Source organism: Cebidichthys violaceus, unplaced genomic scaffold (assembly GCF_023349555.1).
Source record: "Cebidichthys violaceus isolate CVI_PGR_0920_01 unplaced genomic scaffold, fCebVio1.0.p SCAF_8, whole genome shotgun sequence".
Classification (NCBI taxonomy): Eukaryota; Metazoa; Chordata; class Actinopteri; order Perciformes; family Stichaeidae; genus Cebidichthys; species Cebidichthys violaceus.
Window position 1 is genome coordinate 76,524 of NW_027176964.1, and position 23,838 is coordinate 100,361.

The 23,838-nt window shown below is 43.6% G+C and overlaps 1 protein-coding gene across 11 annotated transcripts in view; it reads right to left on the reverse strand.

Moving 5' to 3' along the window:
- The window catches only part of LOC137866166 (adhesion G protein-coupled receptor L2-like), an 85,843-nt gene that overhangs the window by 59,111 nt on the left and 2,894 nt on the right, over nucleotides 1-23,838 (reverse strand). For all 11 annotated transcript variants that reach the window (XM_068701877.1, XM_068701875.1, XM_068701876.1 and 8 more), the window contains exon 2: nucleotides 5,559-5,774. In XM_068701877.1, coding sequence (XP_068557978.1) covers nucleotides 5,559-5,634 — 76 coding nt within the window. In that variant the 5' untranslated portion in view covers nucleotides 5,635-5,774. The remainder of the gene's footprint in view (nucleotides 1-5,558; nucleotides 5,775-23,838) is intronic.

Genomic DNA, 23,838 nt, shown 5'->3' on the forward strand with positions numbered 1-23,838 from the left:
CTCCCCACACACAAAGAAAGGGAGAAAAAAAAGGAAATATATACAGCTTTCTATAGTGTAGACTTGATTTTATTTGAAATCCTTCTGCTTCCACTCAAGATTAAATGCATTACTTTGTTATGACAGCTGAAGCCTCCTGTGAAGCAGACTTACACCGAGCAAATCCAAAAGTTTAGATTCTGAGGCAAACTACTTTGTGGTTGTAAGCGGGACTCATCTATTATTTGAATTAGGCTGCCTGGAGAAAAAAAAAAAAACAAGTGCGGACAGCGTTTAAGAAAGGAAAGAGTGAGGTAGGCATCTGCTCCACTGTTTACACACCGTGTTACCATAAGGGGTGTGAATTGAGCAGCTCGGAGGCGCTGCGAGCGGGAGAGATTTAAGGCATGCTTAACAAACGCAATCAAACTGTCAGAAAACTGTTGCCCCTAGCCCATTTAATTAAGTGTTTGTTCATCAGCTGGCTGTACAACAACTTTTACAAGCGTGTCTAAAACACACAATAAAGCTTCTCTCCTAAAAGGAAAAAGAGCTTTGCTCTCACATTCGCATATTGGAAGGAAATATTTCTTTTGCTTTTCCCCCAAAAAAAAAAAAAAAAAAAAAACGCACTCAGGAAATCGCTGTTCCAATAAATCTAGGATGACCCTGTCGAGGGTGATATTGTATTTCATTTCCTCTGAGTGAAATACTGATCCTGAAGATTCATATGACTCTGGCTCATTTCAATTTCATGTTCTCGCATGATCCAAAACTTTCCATGTCCGCCATTATTATTAAAAGCGGCATCTTGTTGCGCAATGCTACACGGAAATATGTCTGGTGCAGAAGTTGAAGGGCTGCATGTTGCCGGGATTGTGGCAAACGCTGACAAAACTGTATTAGAAATAATGAAAAACAAAGAAATGTGATGCTTTATCGGTCTCCATGTGGTAGGAAAATCCATTCAATCCATATTATGAACCCGTCTTCCTTCTTGAAACACTTCCAGTTGGGCAGAATTTCCATGCAAGACTGATATATCTCTCTCTTTTTTTTTTTCTTCTGCTTCTTCTCGCCACACAGATTGACCAGTCATCTGTGAATCTCCCATGGTTTAGCTGATAATTCATGATCGCCCTGCCACGGACCCCGCAGCATTCAATATGAATTATAAAATGGCAAGCCAAGCATATCAATGAACGACAGGCTGGATGTGTATGGCCCGGAGCCAGAGAGGAGTTAGAGCACAATAGCTTCCCCATTCATTCAATGCTTCTGGAAATGCCAGTGTGGCACGAGGGAGGGTCCTCCATCAGCACAATGTATGGCACCGCTTGAGACAAATGTTGTGCTGAGACGTATTGGTAACCTTTACAACCTTTTGGGGAGAAACACAAACACGCTGGTATGTTTAACCAAGGAATATTTCACAGTCCTCCTTAGAGGGAAATGTGCCGTGTGTTTCTCCGGAGCAGCGGGGGCTCAAACTAACAGAAACAAGTCTTTGTCTGGAATGTTTTTCTCCTTTTTTGCATTTTTATTACACATTATTCTTGCTTCTACTGACTTGATAATTTGAAAAAAAAAAAAAAAACTGCATATAAAGTCTGTCATTGGTGCTGGAACACTTGCTAGGACCTGAACAAACACTGCCTCTTCACTCTGATCCCCGTCACTGCAGATATGACACAAACCACTTTAATCATTTTACATTTCTCGTCTTGCACAATATTTATCTATGAAGGCCTGCTCTCCTTTTGGCATTTAAACACAACAGCTAACTAAAAGCGTTGACACTAGACTTCACAACATAATCCCCCCCCCCCCCCCCCCCCCCCTTCACACACACATCTGTCTTTCTTTACTTTAAAGACTCGGATAACAGCTCTCGTTCAGTCACGGCAGATATGTGGCTGTGCACTCGCCCCACCTTTGTGGCTGCTCCCTTTGAAACCGGTCGTCTTCCTTCATATCTGCAGACTGGGCGGTCTGGAACATCTCAAACAAATCGGAAACCTGCATGACCTAGTTTGCTCTAGCGGCAGCGGCATTTCACAGATCTGTTATATAAAATAGATATGGAAGAATATGGAAGATATAGATGAAGAAGAAGGCAATAGTAATTCAATAAATGTCCATTCTGTACGTATTTCTCTATATGTCAGTGGTGGGGTTTGCCTTCACAAGCACAAGAAATTCACAGAAAAAAAAACGAAATGTAAACCAGAGTTACTGTTTTTACTTTCATGTCGTATCTAAGCTGTAAGTTACCGCTACTGCAAACCAAACATTTCCTACCTCACTACTTCACATTAAAAGCATCTAATTGGCGAAACACAGTCCGGCTTCTACGACAACAGCGTCGTCACCTTTTAACTTGAAATGACAAACTTGTGAGCAAACAGTTGCTCATTTAGACTTCCAGCAGTTCCAGAGCAGCATTAGCATTCGACTGGAGTCGTATTTCTGGCAGCCAGGTGTACGTTAGTCCAATAATCACTCTTTTTTGTTTTGTTCTTTTTGTTCTCTACCAGCCCCTGAGGGAAATAGCTGTCTCTTTGCTGCTAAATGCTCCACTCTGTTCACCAGCTAGTCGCTTACCGGGTCTGTCTGCTGTTTGGTGCTCTAGAGTCGGTTCTTAGAGCTTAGAGGGGTTTTTTTTGCGGAAAACTGCTGCAGTCCAACGCAACGCTGTGAGAACAGTAAGAGTGAACCAAAAACAATCAAGTAGTAACAGCTAGACAATGAGCTGAAACTTGCTATAAAGCTCCATAAAACCAAGGGTTGATTCAGATAATTCATCACCTGTAGGTTCATCACTATGACTCTTTCACATTGTCATTTGATACATAAGTTAAGTTACTACAAGGAGCTTTTAACTGTTTAATACTGATGCAAGTACACAATACCATCAGGGAGAAGACTGTCTCTTTCTATTTAGATATTCTTAATGATTGTCATCCGTACCACCATGTTGGATTCCGGTGAAATCAGATAAAATCATGCAGGTTCAGCAGAAACTCCTTCGGCTCAGACTCCGGGCAGGGAGGGCGTCCTGCAGTGACCGGCCCACCGGGAACGGACCCGAGATCCGGCTTCGCTGCCACCTCCGACCTGCTGTCGGAGTTGGAGAGCTCTGAACCCTGCAGCAGCTGCTCCTCCTCCGGCCAGGAGCAGAGCAGAGACTGTATACATGAGAAGTGGACGCAGTGACCGGGCCGTTGCCCAATGGTTCGTGGATCATGGTTTTAAAAGCCTCGAGTTTGGCAACTTGGCCGTTGCCATCTTGGTTTTTTGCAACCAGAAGTGGCACGAGAGTACAACCGAAATCTGAATCCAAAAACCGATAAAGACATTTTCAGGCGACCAAAAATGTTACAATTAACTTTCATGAAGTGAAAACACACAGTGAAAGTGTTCCGACTGAACAACCTGTTGATCACCGTGTAGCCCCGCCCTAAAGCATCCCCTGCTTTATGGTCTGTTTGACTCTAAATGGAGCATAATGTACTAAATGAACATCATGCTGTGTTGAAGAAGACTTGAAACTAGAGATTGAGACCATAAACTCATGTTTACAATGTTCACTGAGGGAATAAATCAACTGAGGAGTAGAGTCATTTTCTCATAGACTTCTATACAACCTGACTTCTTTTCGCAACCAGAGCCCCTTGATGGCCATTAGAAGGAATGCCAGTTGAAGGCACTTTCTCGCTGGCTCCACTTTTCAGACCCGGAGGTTGCCGCCTAGAGCCCACTGGAGGCAGGGGAAGAAAAGGAGAACCAGAACCAAGAGTGCGCAGGGCAGACTGCTGCAGTAAAATGAGAGGTTCTCTAAAGGGCTTCTGGTGCTGAGAAACACGGCCCGCTTTCCCACAGCTCCACGTTCCAAGTAGCAACTTGAATATAAAACTATTGTTTACAGCCACTTCAAGGATTATAACATTAACTGAAAGCCTGATAGCAGTTCATTTCATTTGATCTTGCACAAATTGCTAAAGTTTATCAAAGCAGAGGCCCCACTGGTGTTCATTCAGTCCGGCTGGGGAAGTCAATACCAGGAGGGAGAAAAACACGTCTTTCTATTCAGCTATGTCAATGAGCATTTCAAAGCGCGAGGAATGTTTTGGGTGAAAGCGATAACCTGATTATACTCTCTCTCCTGGTGAGGGACAGGAGGTAATTATCAAGTGGAGTTTTTGTTGCTGGCACTGTGATGGAAGAGTAGATCATAAGCGGCGGGATGCGGGCCCTCGGGGCTGGACAGGCTGGAGGTGAGTTGCATGTGGATAGAATCAGATATTGTTTTCAGAGGGACCCACACACCCACACACACACACACACACACACACACACACACACACACACACACACATTCCTTTATTGATGGATGGGCAAATATGCATTCTAAGGCCTGAGAGCCCTCACATCAACTGAAACCCAAAACCTGGGCTTTCTGCATACCAAAGCAGTATTCCTCTCTTAAGAAATCCAACAGGACTATTCAACTCAGATTCTAAGTCAGGCTAAATCAGAGGGCATATTCTCCAAATCCCTGAGTAAGACTGTTTTATATTATCTAAAATTGCTAATCCACAAAAAAAAATAAAAAATGCATCTCTGCTTGAAAGGCTGCTGGGAGATCCTGCTCCATAGCAATACGTCTTTGTTAACAAATTGTACACCGCAGCCAGACCTAAAATAAAACTGGAAGAGAAATCTATCACAGAACAAAACAGCAAGAGAGCGAAAAAAAAAGAGAGAGAGAGGCAAAATCCAAATTGAAAAGGAAGCCCCCAAAATAATGGGCTTCAACTATCTATCTGTAATCAATGCTTGGCAGACAAGCATGTGATTTTGGGTTACTTTGTTTCCCGGTACAATGGGAATAAAAGGGGGGAAAAAATGTAATGATCATCATTAAACCGACATACCAACATCAGTGGTTTTGACGTGCATGTAACAGACGGGAGTGTTATGTGACAATACTTGTAATTACAGCCAAATGTACTAATCAAAAAAGTGAGGGAAGGAACCCAAAAAGAGCCGGGGGGGGGGGGGGGGGGGGGGTGTCATTGCAGACAATTAAAAACAGTGACGCATACTTTTCCCGGTTCCCGAGTCTGGCGCTAAATCACGCTTTTGATGCTTTCAGGTACACTGGCTGCTCAGAACGATCTGGTTTAGGCACAAATTAAATGGAAAATGCTATTCTCTATCTATTCTCTGCGGCTCCAGTACCTTGAGAACAACGCAGACATTCTGCTATGAAGCTCGCTGCTCAGTTATGGACCTTAATATAGGGACGGTCTCCGACACACTGTTCGCTCTAAACGTGAATGAAATATGTCAGCGTAATGTCCGTGGATTGGCAGGAATATTCAATGAGTTCAGTACAATGTGTTTTTTCCGCACTCCAAGGGTAAAACCACTGAAGAAGAGCTATTATCACACACCGAAGAATGTGTGCTAATAAATTCCACACATTCATAAGCTGAATAATAAGTGGCTTCTTGAAAGGTTGACCAGAATCACATTAAAACACTTTCTGCCACCGCAACTCCATGGCAACTCACCTTGTGAACAGTGGAAGCAGAGGAGAAGGAGCGAGAGGCAGCGAAACATCGGACACCTCCACAGTGCAGAGGCCATGTTGTGTGCCGTGTGCAGACGATCCAGGGAGCCTTTCGGATAATAACAGTGGTTCAGTGTGCTGCAGTGGGAGAGCTGAGAGCCGGAGCGATGTCAACGATCAGTGGTTCTCGGAGAAGCATCAGCAGTCATCATCTCATCTGGAACAAAAAAAAAAAAAGAGAATAAAGAGCATGAAAATGGAGGAAATGGACGGTTATATCTTCAGTATCACCGCAGCCTTTGGGTGTGCCATTTGTGTTTTATCTGCGTGTGTGCGTAAATGAAATGTCATCACAAAGCAAGAACTTCTGCAGTTCGACTGAATAAACAAAAGCATTTTTTTTTTTTTTGTTTTTGTCTGAACCTTCACAGAAATATTAAAACTTTATTCTCAAATGTTTATGAACCCGACATCAAAACAAAGCAGACAGGGGCGCCTGGTTCTCGGCACTTATTCGTCTCTCTGCGGCGTGTTACAACACAATGTTTACGCTGCCTCATTCTCCCACTCTTCCCTGTTCCACCTTCCCCATTTACTCCCGGATCCCTGGAGAAGAGCTCGTCGCTCCGGCAACACGTTGACACAGGGACGCCATTAGAGACGCAGCCGCTTTGAGGACTACTTTTGTCTCCGTCCCTATCAAGGGGTGGCAAAAACAGACCTTTGTCTGCAAAAAAAGCAGCAAAAGGTTAGAGCCTGAGACGGACTAACACACCCGAGAGATAAGCTGCTTACCAAAGTCAAACACCGAGGAGGGATGTGTTGTGTCATATGTGAAATGCCCCACACACACACGCACACACACACACACACACACACACACCCACACACACACACGGACTGACAAACGCATGCCTGCACAAACATACAGCCGATGACATTGCTGACACACATGCAGAGACAGGATCCACACACCCACGCATGCCAATATATCGTATCTCGTTTATTCCCATGTGGTTGCCATCCAGCATCTCTCCAATGCACACACACACACACACACACACACACACACACACACACACACACACACTATCCCACACACACACACACGGAGGTATCCACACTGTAAACACGACCGGCCACTTGGTAGCCGTCGCTATGCAGAGATGAGCGAATGTTTCCCCGTCTGTGAACGCCGGCGCTCCAGAGCCACTCGTCAACTACCCTGATTATATTATAATGAACCTAAATTTGAGCAGCCCAGCAGTCGGCTCTGATCGCTCCACGGGTCTCACTAATGCGCTTGGATATTTTTGGCAACATGAGAACCCACAAAACATGGGAAGCTTTCACATTAGCATACGAAGGAGTAATAATTCCAGTCACTATGAGATTCGTTCTGTACGGGACCCGACACCTGGTGCTGTAGGATGATAGCTGAACAAAAAAAAAAAGGAAAAAAAAGGGCCCACTGGATCCGTACCTAGCAGCCCGAGAGTGTTTATTTTCATTTGAGGTCAGCCTGGCCGAGCAGTTGTGCAGCACACTGCGTGCCAAGAAAACACACATACAGCTAACCTATGATTTATCAGTTAAACCTGGGTGGGTTTTTTTTTTTTTTATAGAGATTGTTTGTTTTATTTGTCTTCTAGTTGTTTATCTGCCAGTGGCGCCGGACCAGATCAGATAAGACCAAAATTGGTAGGCGTGAGCTCCCCTATGCGGGGGAAAAAAAGTCTCGCTCCACATCTGCTGAGGCTGCTCTCGCTCTCCGGTCTTCTAACAAGACCGCCACCAGTTCAATATTGGGCCGAACACCGAATCTCCAGAGACACGCGTGACTTCTTCCTCGGCCATTTATCTTCTGCAAATATGAGGCCTGGGGCCACGGGGGTAACCATAATGGTGGTTGACAGGAGGAGATTGGAAACCGTTGGGGGGGACATACCCTTGCCCTTCTGGCCCGCTGGGCCCGCTGAGCCACTCAGCCCCTACAGACACCAGGGGGCGAGAGCCCGCCAGGCCGCGCGGATGCAGACTTACCCCCCCCACCACCCCGGGGCTCTTTCTCCTGATCAGGCGTCACCCTGCTGGGTAACACGTCTTCTTTCTCCCTTAAGCTGCTGGAGGACACAGCCATGTTCATCTTTCGGGAATAAAAAAAAAACAACCACTGTTTTGTTTGGTGGGATTGCTGCGCTGAATCGGTCCGGACTCGAGATAAAAGGATTAGGCGATCAACATTAAGATGCTTTACGTGCTTTAAAGTGCTGACAGACTTATCACGATTTCACATCAGGGGACAGGGAGATGATGATTGTGGGGGGCTAAGATGTTCTCAAGCAGAAAATGATTTTAAGAGGTAAGTGAGGCATCGTTAACCCCTCAGAGACGGTGCTGAGGAATTATCTACACCAACCACCCATACACTCCCCCGCCCCCCCCCCCCCCCCCCCCCCCCTCCCCTCCCCGAAAATCTGGAAATTGAGGCCAACTTTTTATTTTCGCATAATGATCCTCATGTTCCACTGAGGCAGATGTGTAAAAAAAAAAAGGAACACAGTTATGACTAACTGTCACCACCTACACTAAATCTAACAAACGCAAACAGTTGATATAAACCACAAGATGTCGTTCCACCGGGCTGGAGAGAGGGCAGACTGATGAATGGCTCCTCAGGTATAGGAGGGAAAATATGTACTCTTGATTTTAGGGTGAACTGTCCCTTTAAGTGCTTTTAATGCCAAATGTATATATATCATCATGATCCTTTAAAATCTGCCATACCAGTTTGTGTTTTTTACTTATTCTAATGTATGTTCCTGCCTTAGACACTGATCTAAAGTAAATAGGAATACAGATATATATGCACCAGAAGACCACTGGCTGAATACAAGTTATTCATTTTCATCAGGACCTTTAGCTCCTCGCCCTAAAAAAATACAAGCATATATATTCCCTCAGGTTTTCGCTCTATTAACAGTATGTCTTACTGGAAACGAGGCCCAAAAACTACCAATGAAATGAAAAATGATACGCAAACATTCAAGACATCTGTTTTTCTTTTGTCTGCCATACATACACGGTGGAAACCCAAGGAGAGAAATCTATCATCAGTTAAGATAATGGAGGGAATCACAGTCCACAGCCAATTTTTCACATCAGCCCGATAGAAATAATAAGCAAGCATTTAAAAGAGGACGGCGAGCAATTAAAACGTAATTAAAATAAATGGATAGAAGGAGACAGCCCACATGTCTTCACATGAAATTCACGGCCGTGTGCAACAGCCGGCCGAATGAATGCGAGTCTCCCTTTGACAAAGCTTGTGTCTGCCTCACTCAAGCTGGAGAGGCGTCCAGTGAAAGAGCGAGTGGGAGACGGGGGGAGTTTGGGAGTTTCTAAGCCGGGAGGGACTAAATGGATGGGAGAGGGAGAGCAGAGGAGGAGAAGAATGGAAGGGGGAGAAAGAAAGGGGCGGCAGGGTCACCGTGGAGGATTGACAGCCTGTGAGTTTGGCCTGACCTCCCGGGTTCGCCTCAAAGTTCTCTCCACCGGCTTAGAGAAGACAAAAATAAAGCCCAGGAATGTTAATTTATTTTCAATTGTCTACGCCGAGAAGAGGGAGATAAAGAGCGCATACATACATACATATCAAGTAAGACGGGAACAAAATGAATGCGCAAGTCCAAGTGTAAGCCTGAAAACCTACAAGTGAAATAGAGACGTTGAGCTGGATCTCGCCAACACAATGATTCCTCTTCCACTCTTTGAATAACTGCTAATTTGGAGAACTTTTTGCCCCGCCCCCATGGCCTACATTCAGGGTGAAAAAAAAAAAAAAAAGACACACATGTGAGAGGGGAATTTCAAAAACCAGAAAATGGTTGATGGGCTAGAAGTGGGAGACGGGAGCTACAGGAACTAAGAAAACACAGCCTCCAGACACTTTTCTTTTTCTGTCCTCGGTGCACCATGATGTTCCCAAGGAACTCTTTTGTCATGACAGTCCTGTCAGGGCTGCGCTTTCAACCCCTACAGGGACATGATGTCACTTCCTTGGCTCCACCGGAGATGTGGAGAACTTGCCATCAACTGGCAGGAACAGAGATGGGCTGACACCGAGCTCAGTCTGCAGAGGGTGTTTTCTCTGTGAGGATAAACAGCTTGTAAACTTTGCTTTACAGCTGCACGCGCTCAAACAATTAGGATTTCTCAATTGACGATCCGCAGAAAATTAAGTCATTTTGTGAAGCAAAATTACGTTTTATAGTCCGGGTCTTCCCCCAGTTATAACTTTCACAACATTATATCATCAACAAACCTTTTTATGATATTTTCTTGGAAGTAGAGCTGCAGTGATTTATCAGTTTGAGCCATTTTACAAGAAATTCACTGGTTTGCTTCTCAATCATGAACACTTTCTGGCTTTCTTAGTCTTCTATTACGGTCAAATGAACATTTACATGAATACATATAAATGGGTTTTGAACTGTGAACATATTGCAAATGGGTCAATTGATTAAATGAGGGAAGTCTTGATGAGGTTTAAGAGCAGTTTAACTTAAGATGAATAGAACATCATAAACAAACTTTCTCTGCTTTTTCTTATTTTCTTGATGAATTTCTTTTTTATTGCAACATTCACAACATCTTAGATGTTATTAGAAATAATGTTGCTTTGTTACAGTCTGTTGCATGGTTTGCTTTGGGGATGCAACAAACTAATTATTGTAATTATTGGTTAATCTGCCAATCATTTTCTCAATTAATTGTTTGGAGTATAAAATCAACAAAAGAATTGTGAAAAATGTCCAAAGGACGTCTTCAAATGTATTGTTTTCTCTAACCAACAGTCCAAAACCAAAATGTACTCAGTGTATTATTAACAAAGAGAGACGGCTTCAGCATTAGTCACTGACTGTCTGGCAGTTTTGCTTAAAGAAATAACAGTGAGAATAGTTTGTCAAAATACCTGCTGTAGAGCTGAGACATAAATCAATATTATATGAATACACTGATACAAGACTAGATATTGTAATATGTGTGTGAATGTTGTCTTTTCCTGTTTAAAGGCTGCATTACGGTGAAGTGGTGTCATTTCCTAAACTTACTGGACTGTTCTAGTCGTTCTATGACTTGTTTATTATATCCACATTATTGATGATTAATATCAAAAATCGGTGTAAATATGTTGTGAAAGCACCAACAGTCAGCCCTGCAACATCATTATGATGTCGAGGTGATATCTTTACTCGGTGATATTTGATGTTCTCCATACCACGCAGCCCTGAGCTGCTGCTTTTGCTGTGAATTAATCGTCTTATGGTTTCAGCTCTAGTTTTGCTTAGATTCATTTTTAGGAACATTTATTTTTGGATTACTTCTTATGAGCCAGTGGGTGCCATTTCTTCCGTCATAATTACAGCCCGGTTCAGCGCCTATAAATGATTTATGTGTCAACAGATGTTTATAAGACGGTTAATAGATCACGAATTACATCTTCTGTCTGGGCGAGGGTCACAATGATTTCACTGTAACATCGAAATATGCAAAACTTCAAGGCACTTCATTTTCAGCTTTCATGTTTTCTTTTTGTTTTCGAGATAAATGGCTCTACATTAAAAGCAGACCTCTGGAAAGTCTGCTTTTAAGTTGAAATGTTCTTCAGTGTAGCTCAAAAAGCCCAAACAGAAACCTCCAGAAAGGTGCAACGCTTTACAATTTCATTGAGAGAGGGAGAGAGAGAGGGAGAGAGAGAGGGAGGGAGAGAGAGATAGGGAGAGGGAGAGAGAGATAGGGAGAGAGAGAGAGAGGGAGCGAGGGAAAGAGGGAGAGGGAGCGAGGGAGAGAGGGAGAGAGGGAGAGCACAACAGTTGGTGCGTTCAGCAGCTCTCGGCCAAATGATTGAGGCAGTAGATAAGACGGAGTGCCAGCGGGCAGATGGACGTAGTGAAACCGAGAAGGGCGAAGAGAAGCTCCGTGAAGTGAAGAGAACAAAGAAGACCCAGACGGAACAAGCAGGTTAGCGTCGGGCTAAATGAAGAGAGGGAGGAGGTCTTCAAACGGGAGCCGTGCGGAGGAGCAAGAAAGGGTGAAAGTGGATGTTTCTGGCGAGGTCTGTAGTTGGAATCCCCAGCCAACGGAATTATGCAACTCTTGTTTACTTCATCCATCAATAAAAATGCATGGTGGAGCCGGGCGACGGCTCAATATGATCATGGAATCATGTCGTGATGACATCACATATCGTGATTCATATATCAATTACTACATTGATAATAAGAAGCACATACAAACTCAAATTTCTCAGAACAGCTGATTATTTAGCATTATGTTCTTAATGAAATCAGAACAAATATTCTATATTTTATTTGTCTAGTATTTAATTCACACAAAATACAAAACCATGTGGTTACTTATCAGAAAACCTGCTTTATACCTATATGGATACAAAATTACCTTTATCGTCATAAAATATTTTGGCCATATCGCCCAGCCAAAATTCATAAAGTAATTGCTTATTCTATAAAATGTCAGAAATTGAGTTAAATGCAAATTTTCAGAGACCAACACAGCAACATATTGATTTTAGTTATATTCAAGATGGAACCAGTGATTTTTTTGACATTTTCACTGATTTTCTTTTTCTTTCTTTAAAATGTTCTTTTGATAAATTGACAAATTGTTTCATCTCTGACTGACGTGTATTAATATAACATTGTTCCTGGTATTCATAACAGGCTTTAACCAACTGCTCGCTCTAGTGTTTTATGGTAATACACTCACCTCAACATTTTGCGACGGTTACTCGGGCTTATTAAAACCATATGTATTCTACAATAGAAAAAAAAACTGAACTCGGAATTTAAAAATGTATGGGGTAAAAAAAAAGAAACGACTAAAATGTCGGTTTTATCCTCTAATAATTGGCCACAGGTCACTCTGAGCTTAGTAGCCCATCCTGCTGAATGCATGAATGAGCTGACCTCAGAGCAGTTGGTTAAGCAGCGGGGTCACCGGGGAGGAGCGGAGATCAGCTCCACACCGACGTGGTGAAGAGAGGCTTCTCTTCTTCGATGAGTCTCCTCATCAATGCACCGAGAGCCGCACTTCTCGCCTCCACCACGCATAACTCTAGCACCCCCACACACACACACACACACACACACACACACACACACACACACACACACACACACACACACACACACACACACACACACACACACACACACACACACAGCTCACCTCCAGCTCTCTCCGACCAGCATCCCACCCCCGCCATAAACTAACAACACACTCACAACAAATTCATTCATTCTTTCAACGCGTTCCCAGCAGGTGATGTGTTGATGTTCACACCTTCTGGGGGGAAAAAAGCACCGGCACCATGTTACATTCTTACACACTGTAGCCTCATTCGGACTGGATTAGCTTTCAGCAGAAATGCACATAAAGTAGCTGCTAATATGCAACATGTGTGATGTTAATGAACAACAGGCAGGCGAGGAGGAGAGTGCGTAATCAGTCTCCAGCGCTGCCATTGCAAAAAAAATTAAAAAAGCATCATTGTAATCAAACACAATTTCCGCAACTGACAGCAAACTTCTTTAAACGACAAAACAGGGAAGAAAAGGAGAAGAAATATGGCAACTGGACCAGAGTGATGTCAGTTTGGGGTAAAAGCCAGAGGAGCCCCCCCCCCACCTCCGAAAGGAAATGAGAAAATATTAGCAAACTATCTCAGGGTTGTCACATTGGATTGGACTGGCTGAGGTTTTATCAGAGGGTATTTGGGAGGTCCCAGATTTGGCCGGCCGGTAAAATCCGCACAAGTTACTGACGTGGCGAGATTCAGAGGGAACTAAAAATACAGACACTACCACCACCACACCCGAACCCCGTAACATGAATCCCACCATAATGTGTGTGTGTGTGTGTGTGTGTGTGTGTGTGTGTGTGGGGGGGGGGGGGGGGGAAACGACACACGTTTGTTGCCAAACGCAAACATCAATTAGTTTTATTTTTGATAGAAAAATAAATGCAAATTGAGCAAACCACAAATGCTTGAGGGGAGCAATTAGATGGCGGTGTAAACAAAAAACTAATTTTGAATTATTGCAAATAAGTAGCTTTGGTTTCAGAGGTGGGTGAGGGGCCATGAAGTCAGAGCTGCTACGTCATGTGTCTGAATATTCATACCAATCTACCAACACATTACTATGAAATTGGTGATTAAGCTTTCCAAAACATTCTTTTTTATTTTATTTTAATGGTATGTAAATTCCTGCACTATTAATAAAACAACGGCACTGAAAAATCACATTTAGTTTTTGCTGAGCTGAAACGAACTAATTTGATAATTAATCAATCAAGTCGTTTTTAACGCGGACATTTCAAACGATTGCTGAGCCAGATTACAGCTTGCAAAATTGAGGATTTACTGTTTTATTTTTTATCTTACATTTTAGTAAATTTAATTTCTCTGGGTCTCTTATTGGTCAAGTAATTCATGAATTAATCGAGGAAATAATCTGCAGATGAATTCGATGATGAAAATAATGGTTAGTTGCCGTCTCCCTACGAGATGCAGATGTCTCATATTAGAGTCAAGTTCATTCCCGGCATTTATTTTAAAGAATACTGACTGTGGGCTGAATAGAAACATACAGTAAATATTTTTTACACGACCTCCCGGGAAATAAATAAATATGCAGCGGAGTCTGCAGGATATTTTCCAGCCTTGAGGTGCATTCCTCCTCTTAGATACAACTTCCTTTAATCAAAGAGCCTCGCTGGCTTGTTTCACTCATTTCTTACTGAACACAAACATCTCAAAATGCAACACTCACGATATCTTTGTATAAAACTCATGTAGCACCGACTGCATTTAACTCAGCTCTACCAGTTCGAGTACGAGCGTCTCCATTCGCTCCTTCAGCCACACAGCTGTTACGTTGCCGTCGCGTGTTGCATAGTGGGACTCTGTTTTTAATCTTCACCTGGTAATCAGGAATTTTAGACCTCCTCACGTCCCGATTAACGCGTCACGCTCGGTGCATCTTATTGATTTCGGTGCTGTTCAAAGTTTTGTGTCTTCTATCAGCTGGAAACAATTCAATGCAGTGATGATGGAAACCTCCTGGCTGGCTTCACCTACACTGGTGTCATCACCTTCTGCAGTTCATTGTTCACCAATTCATTGTTTAAGTCCAACTTAAAGCCCATCTCTGTCCTGAATCCAGTCTGCTTCGCATTACCTATGCATGGTCAGCACATGGGCTGCATCCTAACCGTGGTCGGTCTGTGTGGTCTCTATTCATTCAGGGTCTTCAGTGACTGACGTGCATTAATTCGCCTTAATTCACGGCCATAATGTGCCCTCAGGAGCCCAGTGGCAGCACCGAGTGTTAAAATCATCGAGGGAAGATGTGTCACATCAAGTAAGTAAGTGTGTTGTGTGAAGTTATGAAAACACACAGGGGCACAGAGCGCTGAACTCACAATCACAATATTAATAGCAATAATTCTCTGATGTCAAAAAACACGTTCACAATTCAACAGTCTCACAACAGCCTCTGAAGTGACCATACAGTTGAATTAGCTTATTTTTCAACAAAAAAAAGAACATTACAACTGTTATAAAGTTAGAATTCAAAGGATATAAAGTTATATTAAAATGTATTTTTTAGCTTAGCGTACCAAATAAACTGTCAACTCAGAGCATTTATGACAATAAAACAATAAAATAATCTAGATCTGAATCAATCAGAGTGAATTAGTCAATCAAAAGAGCGTTGATCATCAACTGTTGTTGCTATTTCACGTCATTATAAACTGAACTGGAAATTTGGGCATTTTGGACTGTTTGTCAAATAAAACAAGCTAATTGAAGACTGTGAAAATGTGATGGTCATTTTTTTTTTTACCATTTTGGAACATTTAACAGACCAAACAATGGAAAAATTAAACGAGAAAATAGCTGCACCACTTTGCCTTCACACAATACAAACCAACTACATTAAGATAGTAAATAAAAAGGGTTAATCATGCCTTAAAGGAGCAGAAGCCTAAAGATGAATGTGGAAGTCAGTGAATCAGATATTAAGATCCTAACCAGAGGTAGGTGGGACTACAGTACCCACAAGCCCTGAAGTAGGTCATCTTCTTGGAGGAGTGAAGGCTCTGCTTATGTGAGAGGCAGAGGAGGTGGAAATTAACTTCACACTCCGCTCTGCAGGATTTCCCTTCATGTTAAATGCTGTTTGGATCTGGTGGACGGGGGTAAAGCAGACCAGCGATTTCATTTCATTCATGGACACACCGTAAAAACACGGTGCTGCTACAGTAGTCCTGTAAAACAGTCTCATACACCTCGGCCATTACGCAGCCGTGTGGAGTAATCGCCGGTCCCAATCAGTCCCACGAGACGGCTGCCGACGCCATTATGGACCCCAGCGCCGTGCTCAACAGTCGACAGCAGACATCTGTTCCGTTTCTCATTTCTTTGCTGATAAACCAGGTGACCCGATGCATGCGTGTGTCTCGGCCTTAGACGTGTGTGTTTTCTAAAAGGCCACCTTCCTCATCAATACTCGCTTTGAATGATATTCAGGTGAGGACGTTGTATCGTGTTTACCGGCGTTCCCACTAAGTGCCTGTGTTCTGAAGAAGTCAGACATGCGTATGCAGTATTCTAACACCTGAATTAATATTATCAGTCGCCTGAATCGCAGTGATTAAGTTAAACGCAGGCTATCGCCGTCCCAGAGACGGAGACTTTTCCTCGGCTGGATTTGTGATTCAAGAACAGAAAATCGGCCTTAAAACACAGTGTAAAAATAATAAGTAGAAAGGTGCACTCAGTAGACCGCTGCTGTATTGTGTGATTGAGTGAATACAACCCTCAATCAGATACACCCCCCCCCCCCCCCCGCCGGTATAGACACAATTGAACTTTATTCATACTGAAAAATATATGGCTATGTATGGAGGAAATTGACTCCAAGTCGTGTTATTAGACATGTCATATAATCTTGGCAAAAAAAAAAATGGAGTGGCGGCGATGTACTCAGCACTGGTACTTCTGTTAGCTGTTAGCAGTGTGCCAACTGCCCCCCCCCCCCCACTGTGTCTGTGGGTACCGGTCCTGAGCTTTGTGGGGTGCAGGTTTGTTAAACTGGACCGGTGCAGGTCTCTGACGTGTGTGCGTGGACACTTTGTGTCTGTAGCACCGAGCGCCACTGTTCCCAGCGTGACCTTAAATTATTTTTAGCATATTTCTTTTTTATCACTGGCAGTTCAGGCAATCTCTGTTTGGAATCGCTGGTAGTTGGGTCATATCGGTTTTAAAAAAAATGGTGATTAGCCTCTTTTGAAGCGGACACATATCTGATAATTCAACTTGATACCAGTCATCACAGAAGCTACTGAAATGTTACATTTCAATGAAGAACCGAGTTGAGGAGGCAGCTAATGTCAGTGTGCGTACTCTGATTTGGGAATGGGGAACATTAAAATATCTCATGAATGTTTGAGAGACAGCAGGAAAACATTACGTTCGTAGCTGTGCTCCATGTTCTGGTTCATGTATTCTGGGATGTAATAATCAAACTCACAGAGATCCTGGAGCGACTGGCCCTGACACAGAACTTGTTCCAAACTTCTAATTTTTATGTTGATTGTTGAAAGATTATGAAAAAAAGCTTTAAAACCTTGAATAAAGGCATGTTTGCACTGGCCTGTTGTTCTCCAACAGCATTTATTAGAGGCAGATTATTCCTAATCACTCCTCTAACTAGAGAGATCCTTTTGTAGAGACACAGTATTTCACTGAAGTATCAAATATCTTTTCACCAGCTCTACAGTTTGGCTGTATTGAGTTGGAAATGAGCCATGCACTTAATATGCACACGCGCGCTGTAGGCCTGGACGGGTTTCATGCCTGTTTTCAATTCAAAGTCCTTTTTCTCAGTGTTGGTTTCTATTAATTTGTCCACCCACTCTGTCTGTTCCTTTTGGAAACCAAGACACGGGCATCAATCTGCAGCCTCTCCAGAGGGAAATGGGAACTGGATGGACTTGTTTTTCTTGTTTCTTTCTACATAATTAGTTTCCTGTTCTCTTTCCTTTCTTTGCCCCAACAGTCTCGTGGATATTATTTAAGACTCTCTGCTCCTGGATCAGCTGTAAAGCACTTCATTTTCATTTTTTGAAAGATGGACCAGTGGCCTTCAAATGTCTCTCCTTCATCTTCATCCTGCTGTTAGAGAAGAAGACGCTGAAAACGTTTTACTGAGAACTGTGACGCAACCCGAGCTGTAAGAAGTCAGAATGGACAAAAATACGACATAATTACACAACATTGCCTCTAAACAACGAGATAAGTGTCCAGAAATTTGGGTCCAATCTTGGAATGCGACTTTGGCCAGACTTCATGTCTTTAATGCACAAAATCTGTGAGATATTGTCAGAGGACAGGACGAGGCCAAATATAGCGCTTTTAGGCTGGAAAAAAAACGTCCCCGCATCTGAACGTTAAAATGGAGCCTAGAATGTGTCTTAAGAAGGACAATACCGCTGAAGTAGAGCATGCCAAATTATGCGCTTTACCAGCATTTCCAAAGTTTTTTTTCTGCTCGCTCCATTGTAATGCAAACTGGAGGGCGACACGAGTGCAGAGGAACTGAATTGGAACAATGATGAAAGTGCGTGTTACAAGAATCAGGACAGCTGTCAGGGTGTACGGGCGAACATTTAGCGGTGAAGGACGGATCTGACTGAAACGCAGCTCTGTGCTGGAGTCACAAAGACACTGTGCAGCACGTTTCACCGTTAGTCACTCAGGGTCAAAGCTCCATTCCGCTGCTTAAGAACAGATAAGACTCTCGGCTGTGTGGCTTCTTCCTCCAAGAAATGCTCATAAATAAGGTTTATGCCGCATTGGACCGACGACGTAACAATACAAGGACACCGTATCCGTTTTGACATTCTGGAAGAAATCACTTTTGGTTAAGCGGTTCAAGAAAACCCCTTGAACTGTGAACACACGGCAACGCTCGGCCAGCTAACTGCTGCAGCTTAGCGGTATTTTTTATCATGGATTAAACCGTTGATAGTTGTTACGATTAATCAATGAATCTTTAGTCGTATGAAACGTCAGAAAACCGAGAAAAAAAAGACTTCCCAGAGCCTAATGTGACATATTTTTATAGCCTGATTGGTCCGACCGTCAGTCCAAACCTCAAAGATGTTGTTTTTTTAAATTTTTTTTACAGTGATACAAAACAGGGAAAAAGCAGAAAATCGTCTAATCAACTAATGAGTTCATCTCTAGTGGCTACATAGTTTAATTGTCCACTCAAACTGTAAAAAATCAGCTTCACATCACATTCCTGCCTGAGCATCCTGTGTTCACAAAAGTACCAAACTTTAAACATTTGTCTGCAAAAAAAAAGAAGAAAGAAGAAAGCAGAAGCAGGGCCAGAGTGCCGTTTGTACTCCGATATAAACCAACAAACATGAGCAGCAAACACACAGCCACCATACCATACCCAATGCTCCATACACAGAGAAAACGCTTCTGTAGATGCAACGCTTTTCTCTGCTGCCAAGCTTCCCTTGTGCTGTGAGGCTTAGCCCAACAGTAGTGTAAAGGATGCATGCTTCTTTTATTTTATTTTCAGCCCCCCCCACCCACCCACCCACGCCGCCGCCGCCGCCGCCGCCTCCAGGTTTTCTTCTCTCCCTCCTCCAGTACATCATTCCTTCGGGTGTTTGTGCGGTGTCCCTTAGTTACCGGATAAGAGACCCAGCAGCTCGGAGAGTTAAAAGCCTGCCCTGTCCCGCTCGTACGAACAAGACCATCAATAATTCACCCTCATCGGGAAGCATTATCTAACAGCCTTATGAAAATTTAAAGATTTCTGGTGACAACACGGAACCATGAAGAAAGTGCTCCGTAAGAGGACGCTCCAGGTGGCGACAGTGTTGGCAACAGATATGCTAAAGTGGAGGCAGGAGGGACGGCGGCGTGTCAGCCGGCCCCGCGAGGCTGATTTCAACCATTACACATAAAAGACAGACGCCTCGCTGAATTAAGGGAGAGTCAACAAGAAGACACTGTGTGTGTGTGTGTGTGTGTGTGGGTGTGTGTGTGTCAGAGCAGCACAGAGGTGGAAGCATTTGCTCGGCTGCATTAACGCCCAGGCTCACTCTCATTGACAGTGAAATCCCTCTAAGCCTAGATCAATTACATCCAGCTCTGCTGTAATTAAAATGTCCTAACAAAGGTCTTAGGAGCACAGGACAGAAACCTACCCATTGACAATAAGCTCAGTCCAATCTATAGCAGCATCTCAGAGAAGGTAGTCTTAAGATTAGATTCAGCCTTTCACTGGAGGTGAAAGAAGTGGCAGCTGTGCTCAAAATAAGTCTTTTCTTATCCCTTAATAGGGTCGCGATATGGTTTGAGAGAGTGTAAGTACACAGCTTCAGATGGAGCACGATTATGCTGCAATATTCCAAAATCAATTCCATAAGTACATACAATAAAACTGAATACTCATTGATGCGCGGCGCAGAAAAAAAACCCAACAACAACCTGTGCTTGTTGCTGTAGCCCTCGCCAGGAAGAAAACTAATTGTTTGTTCTCTTAAGTACATCTGATGGTTGACTATGCTCTGCTGAGAAATAACATGATGCTCATGAGTCTCCTAATTAAAACTCAGCAGTGGAGTGATTAGCAATCACAACTCAACTCTTCAAATATCAAGATCTGATTTGCTTGGCTGATCAACAACAAGGGTCTCTCTCTCTCTCTCTCTCTCTCTCTCTCTCTCTCTCTCTCTCTCTTTCTTAAAGAGGCTTTTGAAATGGAGGAAATCAGCAAAACTATACCAGAAAGGGCTCTTTTTTTTTTTTTTTTTTTTTTTTCATTTACCCAGGATGCCATTTACGTGGAATATTTAGCTTCTTCTAAATGTTGACTGCCAGCAATCATGAGCAGATTACCCACCGCTGCTGATGAACACTTAAATGTTTTGTTGGGGGGTGGGGGGGCGTTTACATGATAATTCATCATAGTATGAATCCCACGTATCATCAATAAAATGACTTATGGCAGCCACCAAAATTAAACCTGAAAGCTGCTCCCTGGCCGCGCCGAGGAGGGACGGTTCCACAGACAGACAGAGAGAGAGAGAGAGAGAGAGAGAGAGAGAGAGAGAGAGAGAGAGAGAGCAAGATGGCTGACTGCACTGACACGTTGTGAAAGCACGCCCTGCCATCCTGGGTAATAGATTCTCTTTGCTGTGCTGACTCCCACCGCCTCTCATCTTCTGTGACAACGCCTGCCAATCAGGGCCCGGGGAACGTCGAGAGGGCTTTGACAATATATCGTCACCTTGAAAACACATTGGCTTCTCATCACAAGACGCCAGGTGACACCAAGTGGGCATCAAATAGCCATTAGACGCGGCGGACGAGGAACTGCAGGTGAACCCGCGCCTCCGTTTCAACATGACAACGGCTCTGGGAGAAAAAAAAATGGCATTAAAAGCGTTCTCTGTACTCTTAAAGACAACAAAAACAAATGCGTCGCCGCGGTCGGGTGTGACACTTTAAGAGTTAGGTTAGATGCATTAGAGCACTAAACGTGAGAGGGTTTTATCATCCTTTTAGAGAATCTGCTTTAAAACGTAGAAATGATTCAATTCAGCCCACGGTAATAAACAGGGTTCCTCTGCTGATGATGTGAAAGCATTTAATAGAAGAACTGGAGCTGCCCTCCGCATGCACAGGCCCTGCCGATTACTCATTTGGAAAATAAAAAACATGAGTTTGGGTGTATACCTGTTACAATTTCTCTCTTTTCAATGCAAAATGAGAAATAACAATGTTACACCACATCAGCGGAGTGATTTGCATTTTTATGCGATTCGTGAATACAGTGGAGGAGGACGGGGAGAGATGTCTCTGCAGTGAAGCATGGCCTGAACCTCAATCTCTAGGATAATTATATGATACTATTTAGGAATTTGAGGAAGAGAGGCGCATTCCCTCAGTTGAAGACAGATGACCTGTCAGATGCACCTAATACCAACACAAAGGCCTTCAGCCTCTAATCTGCACACTTCCTGTGACCCGCGCTACGACGGGACCGAATAAAGCACACTATCTCGGTATCCCCCGGAGACAGAGCAGTGTCCTCGTATGCTAATGCCGGCCAGTGTCGGAGAAGACGCTCCGAGGGCGGCCCAGACAAGTCGCAGGTCAGTGCTAATCTTCTGATATATGGAGCCTAAAGACCCGGGACACATCCATCACACGCCGCCAACGGCTCCCAGCCGAGAGGGATCGGCGCACACCAAAGAGTTAACGCGCATCCCAAAGAGACCTGTGATGATCCATCACTCAAGAATCAGCCTCTCTTTAGAGCACGGGCGTCCTTTAACAACACAGAGGGGGCAGCAGCTTCTTTCTGAGCAGAGGCTCTGCGATGAGAGCCAGCGTGACTGCTAGACCTAAGCTCCCAGCCTCTGTTGATCATTAAACATCCATTTTGAACCAGTGGGGGAAAGTTAACTGTCATTTTAAACACAGGAGGTGGTAGACTTTCTTTCTTTTTCTTTTTTTTTTTATCTCCCTCAGATGTATTTTCTCTGGTGAAAAGGAGCAAGACCATAAATCCATCCATCGGGTTAACTACCCGAACGCATAATCATTCGTTCCAGTCATCTGTCTCCTTATTTTTGAGGCGAGCCGCAAAATGGCTACGATGGGGGTTTTATGCAGTTAAATGAGAAATTTACCCCAAAGCACTTAGTTAAATAAACAAATTGCCCTTTGCTGTTTTTTTTTCCTTCCATTTTCCCTCTCGCTCCTCTGCTGTGTGTGTTTTTCTTCTTTCTCTGGCGTAACAGGCCAAATGAACCGCTTAGATGTCGTTTCAAAGACATCTTTTTTTTTTTTTTTTTTGGAGGGGTGGGCGCTCCTCTTCACAGCATCACCAGTAAATGTCAGGTTTGGTGTCAGCCCCTCAGAATCAGAGACTACTTTCTAAACTCTAAGACCATTTTGCAGCAAACACTCACCCAGGAAGAAATCCATCTGAGGAGGAGCCCCGATGCCAATTCCTCCAGCGATAGCAGCCTCCACACAGAGCACAATGCGAGCACTTCAGCAGCTTTTTAATAATTTCAACAAGCAGACACCACAGCAGCATTTCCACTCAACAACAAATAAATAAAAAAGAGTCCTATTCTCTGGGATTTGTCAGAAAGTCGTCAGGAGAAGACTGGTGTAAAGTCAGGACAACAAGAAGAAGAAGAAGAAAAAAAAAAGAATTACACAATTCATCAGAAAATGCACTGAACATCACAAGCTGATGTAAAGAGAGTTCCTCCCCGAACACAATCAGAACTGTCTCATCCACGGTGATTCACCGCTCCCTCTCTCTGTCCATTTGTTTGTCCAACTTTTCACAGCGAGCGTGTCAGAGGAACCGAACAAGACAGCTGTCAAACCCGCCCCCCCGTGAGTGAAGATGGCAGGTGAAGTCCCCCCCCCCCCCTCTTCCCCCCTTCCTGCCTTGCTCTCTGGATGTAAAGCTCCCACTGTTGGCTCTACTTGGAGTTGTGTGATGTTATTTCGTCCGAACAAAAAGAAGGAGCGAAGCTTTCTTCTCCTGCTGCAGGTTGGGCAGCAGTTGGCTCATGTTATTACCCGGGAGCGGGATGACCACGAAGGGGGGCCACCGACCCCCACCTCGCTCTCAGAGGCATTTACATTCCCCGTCTCTGTGCAATAACATCTCACACGCTGCACTTTCTTTCACTATTAACCGATGCTGAACCTACTGCCGAAGCAAAGGCGTGCACAAAAGGCACTTCTTTGTGTCTCGTTGGTTAAAAAAAAAAAAAAAAAAGTCCTCTACTGAATCTGCCTAAAAATTGCAGAGGAACATTAGGCAATGTATCATAAGACAGAGAAGGAATCCATCAGAAATAAACAGAGTCTTGCCGCATTCTTTGTCTGACAAACAACAGCTGCACAGAATGGGAAATAAATATTATCTCTGCGACAGAAAAACAATCAGACACCTCTAGGTACTCAGAGTCTTGAATGCTCTGCATCTTAACATCCACACTCACTGAATGTGGAATTAAGCCATTTATTCCACACCTGAAAACAAATTCCTTTTTGGGGGAAAAATACCAGTCGAAATATGCAAACAGATTTTTGTCAAGTTGTTTATAATTATTTATTTTGAGCGCCT